General features: G+C 37.6%; 1 protein-coding gene across 3 annotated transcripts in view; it reads left to right on the top strand.

The window, feature by feature from the left end:
* Window positions 1-17,647, top strand: part of HAPLN1 (hyaluronan and proteoglycan link protein 1) — an 80,524-nt gene that overhangs the window by 49,000 nt on the left and 13,877 nt on the right. For 2 of the 3 annotated variants that reach the window (XM_064376102.1, XM_012477629.2), the window contains one exon: window positions 16,717-17,088. In XM_064376102.1, coding sequence (XP_064232172.1) covers window positions 16,717-17,088 — 372 coding nt within the window. The remainder of the gene's footprint in view (window positions 1-16,716; window positions 17,089-17,647) is intronic. The other variant, XM_021665398.2, reaches the window with a different exon arrangement.

The raw sequence follows: 17,647 nt of genomic DNA, 5'->3' as shown, positions 1-17,647 counted from the left end.
ATAATGTGCATCCAGAACCGCTGGCAGAAGTGCACAGTCCTCTCTCAGCTTCACTGTTCCCGTGCCTGCTGTGTGTGCTGAACCCACCTCCCCTTCTTCAAATCTGGCTCAGTCCTCACATGGGCTTCCTGCTAACATGCCTCCCTCCCTCATCAGATTGTCTCTCAGCTTTGTAACTAACTCCAATTATATAGCTGTGCCAGACACATAGCAGGTGCTTGATATATGTTTGTTGAATAAGTGAGTGAACAAATGAATGAAGGATGCAATGAGATACTTCCTTTTTTTTTGAGATGGAGTTTCGCTCTTGTTACCCAGACTGGAGTGCAATGGCGCCATCTCGGCTCACCGCAACCTCCACCTCCTGGGTTCAAGCAATTCTCTTGCCTCAGCCTCCGAGTAGCTGGGATTACAGGCATGCACCACCACGCCTGGCTAATTTAGTAGAGATGGGGTTTCTCCATGCTGGTCAGGCTGGTCTCAAACTCCCGACCTCAGGTCATCCACCTGCCTCGGCCTCCCAAAGGACTGGGATTACAGGCGTGAACCACTGTGCCTGGCCAAGATACTTCTAAATTGTCACTACCATAATGAGCGTTTGTTAAATGCTGTGATATCGCTGGCATTTAGCAGCACATGATACATTTTATGCACTTAATGAACATTAGCTAGATGACTGCTTTCACTCCATAATGTTGGCATAAGCTAAATCATAGCTCACACAATTTTAAGAACTTAAAAGGACTTTGGTAGAGATTGTCTAGACCACTCTTCCAATTCACAAATGAAGAGATCAAGACTCAGAGCTTTGCATTGCTTGTCCCAGGCTACCTGGCTGATAAAAGTTCATTTATCTGTTTAACCCCTTCCTTTTCTGGGCTCATTTCTTACCTTTTTAATGAAGTCATCCTGACTACTGCAATCTGTCCCCCTCTGGTACCCTAATCTCTCTCACCCATGTTTTCTTTCTCTTTGTAACACTGGCTGTATACTCTACTTATTTTTATGTAATTGTTTGTCTTCTGTCTCTACCTCGAGAATATTCAACAGCTTCATGAAGGCAGGAGTCTTTGATGCATCCCAGTCACATAAACCCAATAACTGGCACATAGCGGGTGATCAATACATGTTTGCTAAATAAATCCAGGACCAAAATCCAGTTGTTGTTGCTTCTTTTTTTTTTCTAATCAAGTCTGGTTCAGTCTTTCCAAATCCCAGGGAAATATTTTCAATTCATGAAATGAGAAGCAGCAGATGAACAAGAGAATTGTGCATTTGGGGAGCAAATGTTGTTTGGTCTTGTGCATGGCTCCCACACAACATGCAGCATCTGATACTCCATGAGAGTCCACCAAAGACAGTTGCAGCAGTTTTCCTCATGCATGTGTGCAGCTTTGAAGAGTAGTGGATTTACATTTGGTCACTGCAATACTATCCTGTTCCTTATGTAATAACTGCAGAGTTGGGATTTGGTGATACAGAATGTATCACAAGGAGTGGGCGAATTTAATAACGTATGATCACAAACCATCTGCAGAGCCAAAGTTTAATGGGAGAACGGGGTACGTGTTACTCTGTCTTAATTTTCTCTCTCCCACCTAAAACTCATGTGAACTCTCTGAGTCTGCTTGGAAAAGTTAATTTACTTTTGTCTTTTTGAGGCAGAATATGTTATTTGTAGCCACCAATGAAAAATCTACAAATGCCAGGAAAAATAGCCACAAATATTTTACAAATCACAGGTGGAAATATATATATATATATATTTTAATGGTATAAATATATATATATATATATTTTAACAGTATATATATATGTATGTATATACTGTTAATATTCTATCTAAAAGCTAATAGCTATAAACATCAGAGAATTCCATCATGGAATTATAAAAATTAGCACATCATCCGTATTAGATAACTAGATCTAAACCTTTTTTTCAATTTACCAGAGGGCATGAAACAAAAAATGATAAGAAGAACCTACTGCATTAAACATAGGCTTGCCATTTGAGCAAACTTAGCATATCACCATGTTAACATAATAAATGAGCTCAAAAAGCAAGGAACAATAGTATATATGTAGGAATATACATACATATGTAAAAATACTCATATATTACACCCATGCATATATACACCTATAGACAACTCATTTATTCAACAAATATGTTAGGTACTTATGTAGAGGCATTAGAGATACGGTGACAAACAAAACATACAGTCTCTGCTTTCAACAAGCTTTTAGTCTAGTGAGAGAGACGGTCATTACTAAGAATAAAGAGCTATTAATCATGGTAACAGAAATATATATTTTCTTACCAACTTTGCTTCTGTCAGTATGCATAATTGCTAGTCCATGTCCTAGTCTTCTTTGCATTTGTGTGTCCTTTTGAGAAAACTGAATTCAGGCATTTGCTAAACATTGGCCACCTTCACGCAAAACATTGGGTTATTCTCTGTGGAAATATAGACCATCTCCTCAGTGTGCTTGCTGACAATATTATCAAGGCAACAAGCAAGCAAGAAAAAATAAAATAAGTGTTAAATAAAATTGAAAATGTAGAGAAAAGAGTAATTAGTGACCAAACTAAAAGAGCGTACTATTTAGAACTTTGAACCATAGCCATTAAATTTTTAATCACTTGATAGAGCTGAACTCATAAAATACATCTTAAGACTATTTCTAAACTTGATATTGAAAATGTAGAATGCTGAATTCTATGTTAAGAATAACTATTAAAACTATGCAGTTCTATAATATTTCCAGATATAAAGCTTATATTGAATAATCTTTTCAGGTAGCAACAAATTCATACTAAACTGACATTGCTCTCTCTGTACCATTCTTTGTGCTGAAATCAGCAGAGTATGTGTGAAGCCAATGATTATTTGGAAACTCTCTCAAATACCAAGAAAACCCCATTAAATAGTGAGGCCTTTCTCTTTGGTTGCAGCTCTGCAAGAACCTTGACTCAGCTAAAGCACTGACTATAGCTTAATGGCTTAGTGTTACAGTGATTTCAACATGATGATTCTCTCATTTTACCAAATATCGGATATAATAGCTTTAGATTTCTCTATTGATTATGCTCTTTATTTGAAGTGGAAAGTGGAAAATTACCATTTTAGAAGAGCCTTTTGGAATACAAACACCAAAATGCTAAGAAATTAGAATATTCAATAAAGAGGTTATCAAACTAATAGTATCTAGGGAAGAAATAAAATTTTTTAAAGCCATATTATTTCAAAATGAAAACATTAAAAACATAGGAAATTATTTGAAATAAAATTACTTAAAAATATTTTGTGTATTTTGTGTTGTCACAATATACTAGCCCTAGACTTGTCTGCCTTCAGGAATGATTATCAAGTAGTCAGTACAAATGGTACTATTTTAATCTTGGTTTAATTCAACATGTTGGTTACTTGACTTCATTGTTAGTCAGTGACTAGTCACCACATGTCTAAGGTGTATGAAGTAACTTTTTACATGCTCAGGGATTGTGCTATGGAGTGTATTGAACAAAATAAGTTAAGTAAGAATTCTCCCTACCTTTTCCAAACACTGTCAACTCAAAAGAAAAAGACATTTTGGATTTAGAAAACCCAGAAAGACCATATTCCATCATGTATAAAATGAATGAAATATGTTAAAACAAGAAGCATTTTACTAGGCCGGGCGCGGTGGCTCACACCTGTAATCCCAGCACTTTGGGAGGCCGAGGTGGGAGGATCACGAGGTCAGGAGATCAAGACTATCCTGGCCAACATGGTGAAACCCCATCTCTACTAAAAATACAAAAATTAGCTGGACATGGTGGTGCGTGCCTGTAGTCCCAGCTACGTGGGAGGCTGAGGCAGGAGAATTTCTTGAACCTGGGAGGCAGAGGTTGCAGTGAGCCGAGATCGTACCATTGCACTCCAACCTGGTGCCTGGTGACAGAGAGAGACTCTGTCTCCAAAAAAAAAAAAAAGAAAAAGAAAGAAAGAAAAGAAAAAGAAGCATTTTACTACTGTTAGGTATGGAGATAGGTAAAGAAGTGGGAACAAAGTGGAGTCCTATCTTACTTCTAAAGAGGGATTGAAAGTTTGAAATAAAAATGCCTTTGAAAACGTACCCTTGAAGGGAGGAAATTTCCACGTCTAGCTGATTCTATTTGAAATGCTGCTTGCCTCCCTGTTTTAGCTTGTTCCTGGAAAGCATTGGAAATTATGTTTGTCTTTTTGGCTCAAAGTTACTGAGGGTAGAGAAAGAGCAGGTGAAAGGAAAGACATGTAAGTCAAAGATATGTGTAATGTAGCCTTAAACATTATAAGATATATGACACAAATTTATTTTCTTCTTAGATGACAATATTTGTTCAGAATGATTTCATGATTATCTATGACTAATAATGTTGCTAGCAAAAAATAATGAACACTTTTATACAAGGCTTTTTGTTCTCTCTCTTTTTTTTTTTTTTTTTTGCTTTTTACTTTCTTCAAGCACAGAGAGGTAAATTATAAAGTTTTACATTTTCAAATTTTCTTCTCCGGTATTATATGGGTTATGAACAATTACTTCTTACTTTCTCTTGAAAAATGTTGTCAATCATGCTGTCAGGCATTAAATCTCCAAAAATCTGCATATGATTATTTTTATGTCCTCATTTTGCTTTGTCTTTTATCACAATCATTAACAAAGGGTCTTAATTAATAGCTTAAAGTACCAAAGTACTGAAAAGCTGATTCAATAGTTAATGCTTCATTTAAATGTTTCCGTATAAACAGAATACCTTATTCTAAAAGATGCATAAAGTAACAGCATTTTGTAGACTTCCCACAATATATTAAAATCAAAATGTGTTCCAAAATCAAGCTTCTTGAACTTCAGTCTCTTTTCTTATAACTCATTATTTGGCCTATGTATACAATTGAATAAATAAATGAAAACAAATTACATATAAACAATAAATACAAAAGTGTTTTTTTGGCCAGCCATAGTGTTTCACACCTATTATCCCAGCACTTTGGGAGGCCGAGGCAGGCAGATCACTTGAGGTCAGGAATTCAAGACCAGCCTGGCCAACATGGTGAAACCCCATCTCTACTAAAAATACAAAAATTAGCATGCCTGTAGTCTCAGCTGCTTGGGAGGCTGAGGCAGGAGAATCACTTGAACTCAGGAGGTGGAGATTGCAGTGAGCCAAGATTGCACCACTGCATTCCAGCTTGGGCAATAGAGTGAGACTTGGGCTTAAAAAAAAAAACAGTGTTTTTCAGGGAAAAGAGATTATGAGAGACAGCACTAAGGGGCAGTGGGCTCAGTGGTGTGCATTTGCTATTGAGGACAAGTATGGGGAGGTGCCCTCTAAGCAAGAACATCAAGCTGAGACCTGAATAACGAGTGGAAGACAGTTACATCAAAAACCAGAGGCAGAGCATTCCAGGTAGAAAAAGCAAAACAATGCAAATTCCCTGAGATTGGAATAAGCTTGATGCTTTCAAACCAAAAGAAGTCCAACAGACTGCAGCCTGTCAGAGAGGAGGTTGTGGTTGCAGAAAGTAGGCAGGAGGCAGACCACAGTACTTTGTAAGTGGACCAGAGTACAGAGTTCAGACTTTATTCAAAATCATTTGAAAATGTTTAAAAGGTTTGAGCAAGGGGTGACATAATATGCTTCACATTTATAAAAGACCATGTGAATAGTGAATAATGGATTATGGTGGGCCAAGAGGAAAGGCGAGGCTACATTTTAGGAGGATCTTGAGATAGTTCACGTAAGAAATCATGGTGGCAGGGACCAGGATGATAGCAATAGAAAAGGATAGAGATGAACCAATTTGAAAAAAAAAAGTGAAGGAAGAAATGGCAGCAATTATTGATAGATTGAACGTGGGAATTAAGGGAAACAGACACATCAAGCTCAGATGCTAGAGTTTGGCATGAACCAAAGGATGGATGATGGAGGCGTAAACTAAATCGAGAAAGACTGAGAGAACAGATTTGGGTGAGGGAGGGGGACTCAAGTTAGTTATTTGGCATTCAATGTAGGACCAACAGGAAGATGGGTTTACTAGTTTCATGCTCAGGAAGAAGTATAATGAGAGAATGTTTTGGAATCATCAGCACATAAGTAGTATTTATGACTATGGGACCAGATGAGATCACCTAGGAGGGGGGATATGCAGACAAAGGGAAGGAGACAGACCTGGTGTGAGTTTTGAAGACTCTCAATACCGACAAGTGGGATAAAGGAAAATGCAGGGGTCACATATTCACTTCCCAGAGTCTGAACCTTGATCACTGATATGTGGAATTACTTTTCTCATACGATTTTGAAAAAATTTAATTGCAAGCATTTGCATATAGGAGAATTTTGCATTAAAAATTGCATTTCTAGCCTCTATTGAAAAATCCAAAGGCCTGCTATTTTTCAGCCTTTGCCCTCACAGGACTGCATCCCTGGAAACCTGTATCTGCTGTCTGGTTAGAATGGGGCATGTGCTCCTCAAATAGATACAGCCTTTTCCATTCTTTATCATTCTCATCATGCCCAGGTGCTCTCTTCACTCCCCTCAGCCTTGCCCACCTGGTCATTTGTGTTTGACTTACCTTTTGCTTTGTTTCAGCACTCAACTTACTACCTGACCCTTTGTAGGCTATTGATTCAGATTGTTTATTAGGTAAAAAAAAATATCAAAGTTCCCTTTTTATCCTCTATTGCCTCTGGGATTGACTCCTGTGATGGTATTATCTTGATGTCTTCTTTACTAAGTGGAGATATTAGCCTTATCACTGTATAAAATTAACAGTGTCATTCTACAAATTACAAATTACTTAACCTTACACTTCACCACAAAGTGGAAGTGGTCTGAGCAGAGACAAGTGGAGTTGAGCTCTACGCCTTTACCACATCAAGGCACATTTCCAGTAATCAAGGAGTGGTAGATAATTACAGCCTAATGAAGAAGAATGACTGGTGCTAATGCTTTGGTTTCTCCATATCCTTTGAAACAAACCTCTAAGATAGCTAAAATCCTAGAGAGTATGTTTATATTAAGAATGTCACTCAAAATATTAGTGAAGTATTCTAATTTTGTTTCATTGTTTTATTCTTTAATCGTTCTATAATTATGATAACCTGGTTTGTTTTTTCCTAGGTCTAAAAAATAAGAATTAAATCCTAGTTATTTATCCATAAATCTTTGATAACACAGATAAATTTAAATTCTGAAAATTATTAACCAGAGCAGACAACTCTAAGTTGACAAAGATACTAAGATTATTACTTCTATAACATTACCTCGGAATTAACAATGACAATGATAGTAACAAATTAATATTAACATTTAAAATTACTTAGTATGTGCATTTCTCATAAAAAGTGCATCACCTGGGTCATCTCATTGACTACTCACCACAACATGGTGTAAAGATGGTTAATCAGCCAGGTGTGGTGGCTCACGCCTGTAATCCCAGCACTCTGGGAGGCTGAGGCGGGCAGATCACCTGAGGTCAGGAGTTTGAGACCCACCTGGCCAACATGGTGAATCCCCGTCTCTACTAAAAATACAAAAATTAGCGGGGAGTGGTGGTAGGTGCTTAAAACCCAGCTATTTGAGAGGCTGAGGGAGGAGAATCGCTTAGACCCAGGAGGCAGAGGTTGCAGTGAGCCAAGGTGGAGGCTGCAGTGAGCCAAGGGGGAGATGGCAGTGAGCAGAGATTGCACCATTGCATTCCAGCCTAGGCAACAAGAGCGAAACTCCATCTCAAAAAAAAATTTTTAAAAAGATGGTTAACCTCCTAAATTGGGAGAAATTACATAGCTTGACCCAGGTCACATGGTTGTTAGGTGGTGAGATGAGATTAAACTCAGGCAGGTTGGCTCTTGTGCTCCAAACCCATACAGGAACACACAGCAACATCAAAGCCTTTTCATGGCACCTTTACATGACATGATAGGTAAAAATGGCCCCCATTCTATTCCATTCAATTTATATAACTATGTTTCAGAAGAAATAAAATCACTCAGAAAAAGAAAGTTAGATCTTAGGCTTTACAGAAGCTTTTCCGACAGACCACCATTGTCATTCTTAGCAGGAGTAAGAGAAGCAAGGAGTGGATGGCAGCTGCAAATACACACATTCCACATCCACCCCAAATGCAAACTGTCTGAAACTCGCAAGGAAATGGAAGAGGGAGCAGACAAGAATTGCATGCTATAGATATAGGTAGCTATAAATGTAGATATAGATAGATAGATATGGGCACAGATATAGATATAGATGACAAAGACAGAATAGACAGAGGTGGAAAGATAGTGATAAGTTTGTTTAAAAAGACTTCTAAGTTAGTACTACTGAAATGCACTCCTGTCTTGTTAAGAACCACTAGATTAGGAGAATCCTCAAGAGTTGATGAGATGTGAATTTCTCAGAAACCAATACTTTCTAGGAACTGCCTTCTGGAAGAGCACAGTAAAGAAGACAGTGTAGAAGATAGAAACACCTGGCACTCTGTGGACAAGTAAATGTTTACTAACAAGAGTCAACATTAGTTGGGCACTTACTGTAGGCCAGGCACCAGGCTAAGTTCTCAATATGGATTTAACCCAGGGATGAAGGTGACTTACTTCCATTTACTGATAAGGATAACTGAGGTACAGAAAGGTTAAGTGACACAGTGTAAGAGGTATAGTCCATATGCTTAACTAATACTCTTTAACTGCTGAGAAAAGAAATGAAATAATTAATGTGGAAAGGCAGAAGCCACAGAGAACTTTATCAACAGAACAGAGCTAAACTTTCTCCTCACACTTTACTTCTTCCTGCTAGAAAAAGATTAAGAAAAGCGAATTAAGAGGAGACAGAATCAGGATATTGACAGAGTTTCCGGTGTATGTCTCAGAACAGTGATTTTTAAACTATGTTCAGTTGACCTCCTAGAGTTCCTTGGGGCCTTGTGATGCCCATCTCAACCAGAGAGGCTTACGTTTATAAGATTATATGGAAAAGGTTTGTCTTATATATCCTTTGCAAGGTGGCAGTGGGGCGGATTCCACTGTTCTAAAAAAACTTTTTTTAAACGTTGCCATAGATAAACCTCGAGGCTCCAAAATAGTGATGGAATTTATCTTCTTTTTTTACTATGAAACTTAAATAAGACCTAACGTAGTACCCATTCATGATCAGTATCACTCAAAACAGTGCTATATTTTAGAATTGATCAGTTTCCCAACACATGATCCATTTAGCTCTAAGGAAAGGGAAAGTGATGGATTTGGTTAATACCTACAAGGAAGCTTCATAGTGCATCACATCTGATAATGCAAATCTCAACAGGAAGGCAAAACATGCCATTTGAGAAATTATAAAAACACAATTTAGCTATAGATTGATAGGAAAGAGCAGAGCATTAAGACTATACAGTGGTTACAGAGAAGAAAGTCCCTGGCAGCATTGGGAGGTGGACTGGATGGGAGGAGTATGATCTTGTAGCCTGTGAGACCAAAAGGCAGGGTCACAGATGATGAAAAATAGCACCAATCACTTTATATCCAAGAGCGATCTCCACTTATCCTATTTTCAGCATACGGAGTTTTCCCTTTATGGTTCAAAACTAGACAACAGTTAGAATCTTTGGCAATAGTATCTTTAAAAAATAGAGAAATGAGATGAAACATGTATTTCATGTTTTAAATACATGTTTAAAGATAACATTTTTAGTAGCACAGCAATAGGTATATAATCCTTTAATTATAATATAATTGAAGATATAATAGAAAATATAATCCTTCAATTGTAATAATATATTAGAATTACAGCTACCAGCTTCTTGTATATGTTTCCAGAGATACTCTAGATTAAGCTTTTTGTGTCTGTTAATTTAATTCCCTCAACTTTTAAATTTATTTTTATGCAATTTTTATTTAGTTTGTGCATGGGTGGTACATTCACATGGTTCAAAATTTTTAAAATATGGAAGTGTACATGAGAAAATCTCCCAAGCGTTCCTCCACTCACTGTCCCCCACAACTTCTCATAGTCTACGAAGGCTGTTAGTTTCTTCTGAATCCTTTCAGATATACTTTATGCCAAACTACACAAACTTTTCAAGTCTCACAAATGGTGAAAGCACACATACTCCTCTGTATCTCTGTATCTTCAGGTCAAAGTTTGAACTTCCAGGTGAAAGCAAAGATGGACCAGAGAAAAAGTCCAGATTTTTTTTTTTCTTGAGACAGTCTGGCCCTGTCGCCCAGGCTGGAGTGCAGTGGCGTGATCTTGGCTCACTGCAACCTCCACCTCCTGGGTTCAAGCGAATCTCAGCCTCTTGAGTAGCTGGGATTACAAGTGCACACCACCAAGCCTGGCTAATTTTTGTATTTTTAGTAGAGACGGGGTTTCACCATGTTGGTCAGGCTGGTTTCGAATACCTGACCTCAGGTGATCCACCAGCCTTGGTCTCCCAAAGTGCTGGGGTTACAGGCATGAGCCACTGTGCTCGGCTCCAGATTTCAAATTCAAATCAAGTAGGTGAAGCACACGGCAAAAGTGAGATCCTTTTTCTACTACCCTTTGTACTATCCTCCCTTCTAGAGGCTCCAGATCCTTTGCATTCAAGAATAGCTGGGGAAGCAAGCTAAAACTTGGTCTCTGACAAATTAAAAGTAATGAACTCTTTGAAAGGACAGTAAAGGCTGGATGAGAAGGGAGAGGGTCAGCATTGATGGGGGTGGGCACCTGGAAAGGTTTCTGATGCAATCTGATTAGACACATCAGAATCCTGACCAAAGATAGATTTTTCTGACTCCAGGTGAGCAGTTTCAGGAAAAATTAGATTTCTTCCATTCTGAAGGAAGCAAAATAATTATAAAGTTAAAAGTTTATAAGTAAGGCACTCTTTATTTTCTAAAGTATGTGTCCTACTCAAATGTAGTGTGTAAAGTGCAATGAGAGACAAACGTTTAAATTACATATTCTACTTAAATATTGTGTCTTTAATGTGCGTAACTGTTTTTATAAGGTGTTTTTATTTCAGAAAGGTAGTAAGGTATAAAGCAAGCTCAGATATCCATGCTTACTGCCATAGCTAAGCCCAAGCTATATGCAGCCTAGAATATTTCAATCACAGACACTTTTTGCATCAGGCACTATGTTGACACTGGAGAAACAATGTAAACAAGGCAGAGTGATTGTTTTCAATAGACTATGGTAAGCACAGTGATGGACACAAATCCATGCTGGTTGCTCATTCTCCTGCAGGCTTTGGCTACATTAAAGAAAAGAACAGCTTCCAAAGTGTTAGTCTTACACATCCAAATCTACTAAAGTGTCAATAAATGTCACAAAATAAAGAAGCATTTTTAAAACCTTGTGCTTTTTTTTTTTTTTTAAATAACTCATTATGGAGCTGACAATTGAGTCCGTGTCTATCAGTTTGGAATGTCAGAAAAAAATGAACTTTTTGTTTGGGATGATGAAAAAGTTTTGGAAAGGGATATTGCTGATGGTTGCACAACAAGGTGAAAGTAATGAATGGCATTGAATTATACACGTAAACATGGTTAAAACAGCAATTTTTAAAATATATATTTTCCCACAATGGAAAAAATAAATGGTGGTAGGGTTTTTTCTTGGAGAGATAATTTTTAATGTTCTTATTTAGCCATCTCAATTGCATTCCACAGTTGGGTTCTTTTTTTTTAATTATTATTGATCTGAGAAATCCAAAAGTCTCCAGGCCACTTCACCCATACATGAGTGGAGAAAGTAACCAACATCAAGACTGGCTGTCTTGCACAATTGTCCATTCATTTTAAAACGACAAACTTTTTTTTTCATTGAAATTGTATTTGTATCAAGGAGCTTCCCAAGGCCTTCACTTTCAAAATGAGTGCTGTAAGGACCATGAGGATGGAGGGATGAAAAGGGCTTTTTAGTGCCATAGGAGAGAGGAGCGAGGTAGCCCCTGACAACCGATCCTCCTTCTCCTTCTCCAGGAGGGCTCCCAATTTCATGTAATGTTATTGTTTTCTGTGATGATTCATAAAATGTATAATTACAATGACCTAAATTTAAGGTGTGACTTTGTACAGCTTAAAAACATAAAGTTTGCGGCTCACGCCTGTAATCCCAGAACTTTGAGAGGCCTAGGCAGGCGGATCACCTGAGGTCAGGAGTTCAAGACCAGCCTGGCTAACATGATGAAACCCTGTTTCTACTAAAACATACAAAAAATTAGCCAGGCGTGGTGATGCGCGCCTGTAATCTCAGCTACTCAGGAGGCTAATGCAGGAGAATCGCTTGAACCCGGGAGGCAGAGTTGCAGTTAGTCAAGATTGGGCCGTTGCACTCCAGCCTGGGCAACAAGAGAGAAACTCCATCTAAAAAAGTAAAAAAAAAAAACAAACCACAACAACAACAACAACAACAACAAAATAAACTTTTATTCGTAGCACCCTTTCCTTTCTTCTATCACCTAGATTTCTGTGGGTATGAACTGCCAAAAAAATTGTTATGCTTTTAACAGGACTAAGAACAATAGGCAGTGGTCCAATGTCATCGTTTTAAATTGTTTTTCTCCAGTTGTTTTTGTCCTATTGTTTAAAAGTCTTCATCTAAATTTCATAGCAAGTATAAAGATCAGCTGTTTGGTCACGCCACTGCTTTTATTACTTGGTGAAACCAAATGATGTCCTCTGGATTTCACAGCAGAATTTGTAAGATAATAACGAGGCCCCAGTGGTTCAGTGAGTCCCCATTAGTGTTCTCACCAGGCCCTGCTGTTTCCCCTGGAGACAACTCTGAGCTTTGAAGGGCATCGGATCTTTCAAGTCATTGTCACTAATGGAAATGGGAAATTTATTTACTTGTAAATTGCACTTTAAAAAATTTCATTCCCCAATGGACATCTTCAGTTGCCCCAGTTAGCCATATATTTTCAACATACAGTCTCATTTATGGACAAAATTAAGCTTTTCAACACTATGCAAGTGTTTATGTGCACCTTTTCACGCTGAAAGGAAAAGGGGAAATGGACACTTGTATACTGCGTAGTTTTATTTATTTTTCCATACTGTTTTAAAAAGAAAAACAAACAAGACTCATTCTAATGATCAAGGCTTATTTTTATCTTTCGAATTTCAATTGCTATGCAACTGCCTGTTCACCAAACAGTTCTTTTTTTGAGACGGAGTCTCTCTGTCACTCAGGCTGGGATACAGTGATGCGATCTCGGCTCACTGCAACCTCCACCTCCCGGGTTCAGGAAATTCTCCTGCCTCAGCCTCCTAAGTAGCTGGGACTACAGGCCCATCTAATTTTTATATTTTTAGTTGAGATGTGGTTTCACCATGTTGACCAGGCTGATCTCGAACTCCTGACCTCAAGTGATCTGCCCGCCTCAGCCTCCCAAAGTGCTGGGATTACAGGCGTGAGCCACCGCATTCAGCACCAATCAAACAGTTTTGATTCAGACATTAATTTCAAACTAATTCAGGAGTTTAAATCAAATTATCAGATTCAAGACTTTCTCTAGGCAAGAGTGTCCAAAGTTTGTAATCAGCACCTGTGGTTCCCTTTTTCTCTGTCTTCGTCCCTTTTCCTTTCCCTGTCTAATTCAGTGTGTTTCCTGGCTGATCTCTATAATGACAACCTGTGACTTAGCACCTGATGAGAACTGAAACAAGCTCAAGGTTCTCATGAGGTAGACTTCTCAGAGTCCAAGAGCTAAGGCATGATAGAGCCTGCAACAGAACCCAGAGCTGCTGACTCACAGCCAGAGCTCATTCCTCCACATCTTACATGTTCTGCAACAGATCACTTCTCCAGCAATGCTCAGTGCTGTCTAATCTGCAGTGTAGATCTTCTTTAGCAAACAAACGAAAACATTATTCTCAAAGCCATGTTGGAAATTTAGCCTAAGGAACCTTAATGGCCTCAGTCACTAAATATGTTACATCTCTCTGCTAGAGTTCTTTGAATTTCAGCCAGAGACTTCTGGGATCTATTACCTCAACACACACACACACACACACACACACACACACGCACACACCAAAACAAAGGAGAATGGTAGAATTTTATACATGTTGATAGGCTTGTTAGAAACACTATTTTTTGTGCAGGTCAGTGGATGTTTGGTGTCTGCTTAATTTTCAACATTACACGACATAAGTCATCCTCTATTCACAATGCTGGAGTAGAAGTAAAACAAAAACATAATCAGAAACCTACACTTCTAAAATACTGCAAGATGGTTTACAGTTAACCACAGAAAAAAATTAGAAGTCTGAGTCCCTTATACAAGAGTTTTGATCTTTGCCTTAACCCTTTAATTTATAAAATGTTTAGACCTTGTATTCATTCTGGAACAGTTGATGATTACACTAAACCTCACAAATTTCCAAGTCTCCTATTTCCAAGTCTCACAGGTGGCATTTTATGTATTTACTTTTTACTCCACATGATTCAAAACTATAAATAAGTGAAACGATGGAAAACTAAAATATGTCAAAATTATGCTCTATTTTGGGCAGCATCTTAGTTGGAAAATACTGTGTAAAATCTATGCAGTAGGAACAGGTTAGTAGTGCACACTTAGCACTCAGCCATTGTTCTAAATGCTTTATGTGTATTCGGTTAATTGTATATGATAGGTATTAGTCTCTGTAATTCACATATAAGGAATTAGGGCTTAGAGGTTGCACAACTTGCCCACGGCTACAGAGCTAGTAAATTGAGGAAGTGAGGTTATGCCAAGGTCTATGTCATATTAAAGCCCTCGTTCACAACTACTATAATATCCCCTATGTGAGTGCATTTGGGCATTAATTTTGACTTTGAACTAAACATCTTGAAAGAATAATGAAATTGTGACCTCTTATAGCTATGTGTCATATCTAAACTATGCTCCAGCATGGGAAGGCCCAGCTCCTGGGGTGTTCGCACCCCCACCCTTACCCCTCACAATATACTGGTGAGGAAATGTTCCCTATGACCCTCAGGCATTCCTGAGAAAACTTAGTTGACAGCACCTTTTCCTCCTCCTAGAAAGCAGACACTAGAGATGTTTAGGTAGAACCTGGATACAGGCATTGTGGAAATTGTAAGGGAAAAATTATACGTAGGGTAGAGTTGCATAGATTTATCTTTTATAGCTTGAGATTCTATGGTCCTAAATAATGAGATAAAGAATGAAATATAAAGGAAATGCTTAATGAGCTGGATTTGTGATTTATCTTCACTAAATACTAAATGAATCCATTATCCTACAATTTCATTATCTATTCAAAGTGAGAGGCATTGATGACTTTGCTAAACTTTTCAGCTTTTTGAGGCTTGGGACTCAATATAAATGAAATGATACACTCATTAAAAATATTAATTCTGTTTGCATATGATAAAAATAGAAATGCTATGTCTATTTTTTGGACAGTTTCTATTTTAAAATCCAAATCCTATATTTGCCATATGTCTCAACATGGCTACTGTTCTCAGTGATTTGGATATCTTAAATGCTTAATGGAGAAGGATTATTCAACACCTATCTGCCCAAGGCAGGAGGTCTGCAGACTTACGTGAAGGGCAGCTTTGGTGGCTTTTGAAAGCTGTATATGGACACAAAGATATCCATATCCAGGAGCTCTTATATCACTTTCTCATTCTCAAATCTTGCACATCCTCAAGAGACACTGTCAAGGTCAAAGCATAATGTGCTAGCCAGGGGGAAACCCCAGAGAAAGCCAAGATCTGAAAATAACAGCTGGTGTATAGAAAACAGCAGACCTGCTGACTTGGCGCACTCAGGATACTGTGATGCTCTTTGGAAGGCAATAAAGTCCTTGGAGGAAGGACTTGGAGGAAAACAAAAGGGCAAGGAAAGGAAAGGTGGAAGTAATAAGATAACTGCAAAATGAGACATAGCAGAAAGCAAAGAGAGCAAATGGACAGATATTGAAGGGAGTAAAGAAGCAAATAATTATTTGGTTAATCAGAAAAGAAGTATAAGTTTGGATATGCTTTTAACATTCAAATTTTGAGGAATACATTCTAAAATCTTCTGGAATTTATCAAAAGCATTTACTAAAAATACCTTTGTCTAGCCTTTCTGTGCAAATGATATACATACATATTTCCTGAAATGCTTCAGAATAGCATAACACAGGTGCATATTTGACTAGAAGCCAGAAATGTAAGGCTATTCTGAGTTCTCTGGCCAGAACGGTATAATGAAAGTAATCATGTTGCTTCATATTTTGCCTGTTAAGTACAATACAAACTTATTGTATTAGAAAGCCCAGCTGGGTTTATCTTACCTTAAAATGTTTGGGTTTATATTGATGAAACAGTCATGCAACTCTCTCACTTCTCTTGGTCTTGTTTCTACATTTTTGATATTTGAATGTAGAATAAAATATGGAAACCATAATAAATAGAATTTATCGTGAAATCATTGACCTTCAGATGACTATGGAGCCTTAGGTCCAATATTTCTTCCTGATGATAATATAACTTCTTCCGCTTTGGTTTAAAATACATGACTACTTTAGAGATATTTTCTAGTTACTAGAGGTACCTTTCTATATCGTTCAAAAGAGATTATGTAGAGAAGCTAATCACCCAAAGCTATCCTTTGTCAGATGTCCTGTATATGTAACATATTTCATTTTACAAAAATATCTGAAGGTATATTAATGGTTATTTTCCTTTTTTTCCTTTTTAATTATAGCAGAAAATGGACCCCGTCTACTTGTGGAAGCAGAGCAAGCCAAGGTGTTCTCACACAGAGGTGGCAATGTTACACTGCCTTGTAAATTTTATCGAGACCCTACAGCATTTGGCTCAGGAATCCATAAAATCCGAATTAAGTGGACCAAGCTAACTTCAGATTACCTCAAGGAAGTGGATGTTTTTGTTTCCATGGGATACCACAAAAAAACCTATGGAGGCTACCAGGGTAGAGTGTTTCTGAAAGGAGGCAGTGATAATGATGCTTCCCTGGTTATCACAGACCTCACTCTGGAAGATTATGGGAGATATAAGTGTGAGGTGATTGAAGGATTGGAAGATGATACTGCTGTGGTAGCACTGGACTTACAAGGTAGGTATCTATAAGTCATGTTCAATGTAGAAATGATCACTAGTAGTTGCTTTTTTTCATGAAGAGTAATGTCTAGTGGTTACCACAGTAATAAAGTGAAAAACTCAAAAGTCCATGCCTAGCATATTTTTCTATTCTTTTATATTCTACAGTCTGCCTATGATTCCCGCTTTCATGTTTGAAATGTACACACAATGCTTATGTGCAAAATTGAAGTTATTTGTAACTAGGAGAAATGTGAAGTGGAACTGAATCAACAGTTTTCAGAAACTGCCTTATGCTGGTCAAAATTTAAATTCCATTATATGGTTATTGAGAAATTCAGCTTGTGTATTTTTTTAAATTATGTTTCTAAAATTATCTCAGTTTCAAAATAATGGCATGTTTTGTAAAGGACATCTGCTAACTAAAATGTATGTTATTGTATTCTGTAAAATGACTGCAAAACCTTAATTCAACAAGAAAGTAATCTCTAGATTTCTTTAAACATTCTTCTAAATAAGTAATTTTGTAATGGTTCAGAGTCTCAGTCATTGAATACCAAATGGTCAAGGCATTT

This window comes from Aotus nancymaae, unplaced genomic scaffold, assembly GCF_030222135.1.
Source record: "Aotus nancymaae isolate 86718 unplaced genomic scaffold, 86718_ANA_hifiasm-v0.15.2.pri h1tg000014l, whole genome shotgun sequence".
NCBI lineage: Eukaryota > Metazoa > Chordata > Mammalia > Primates > Aotidae > Aotus > Aotus nancymaae.
Note: the sequence above shows the minus strand (reverse complement) of the source record. Positions and strands in the feature narration are given on the sequence as shown.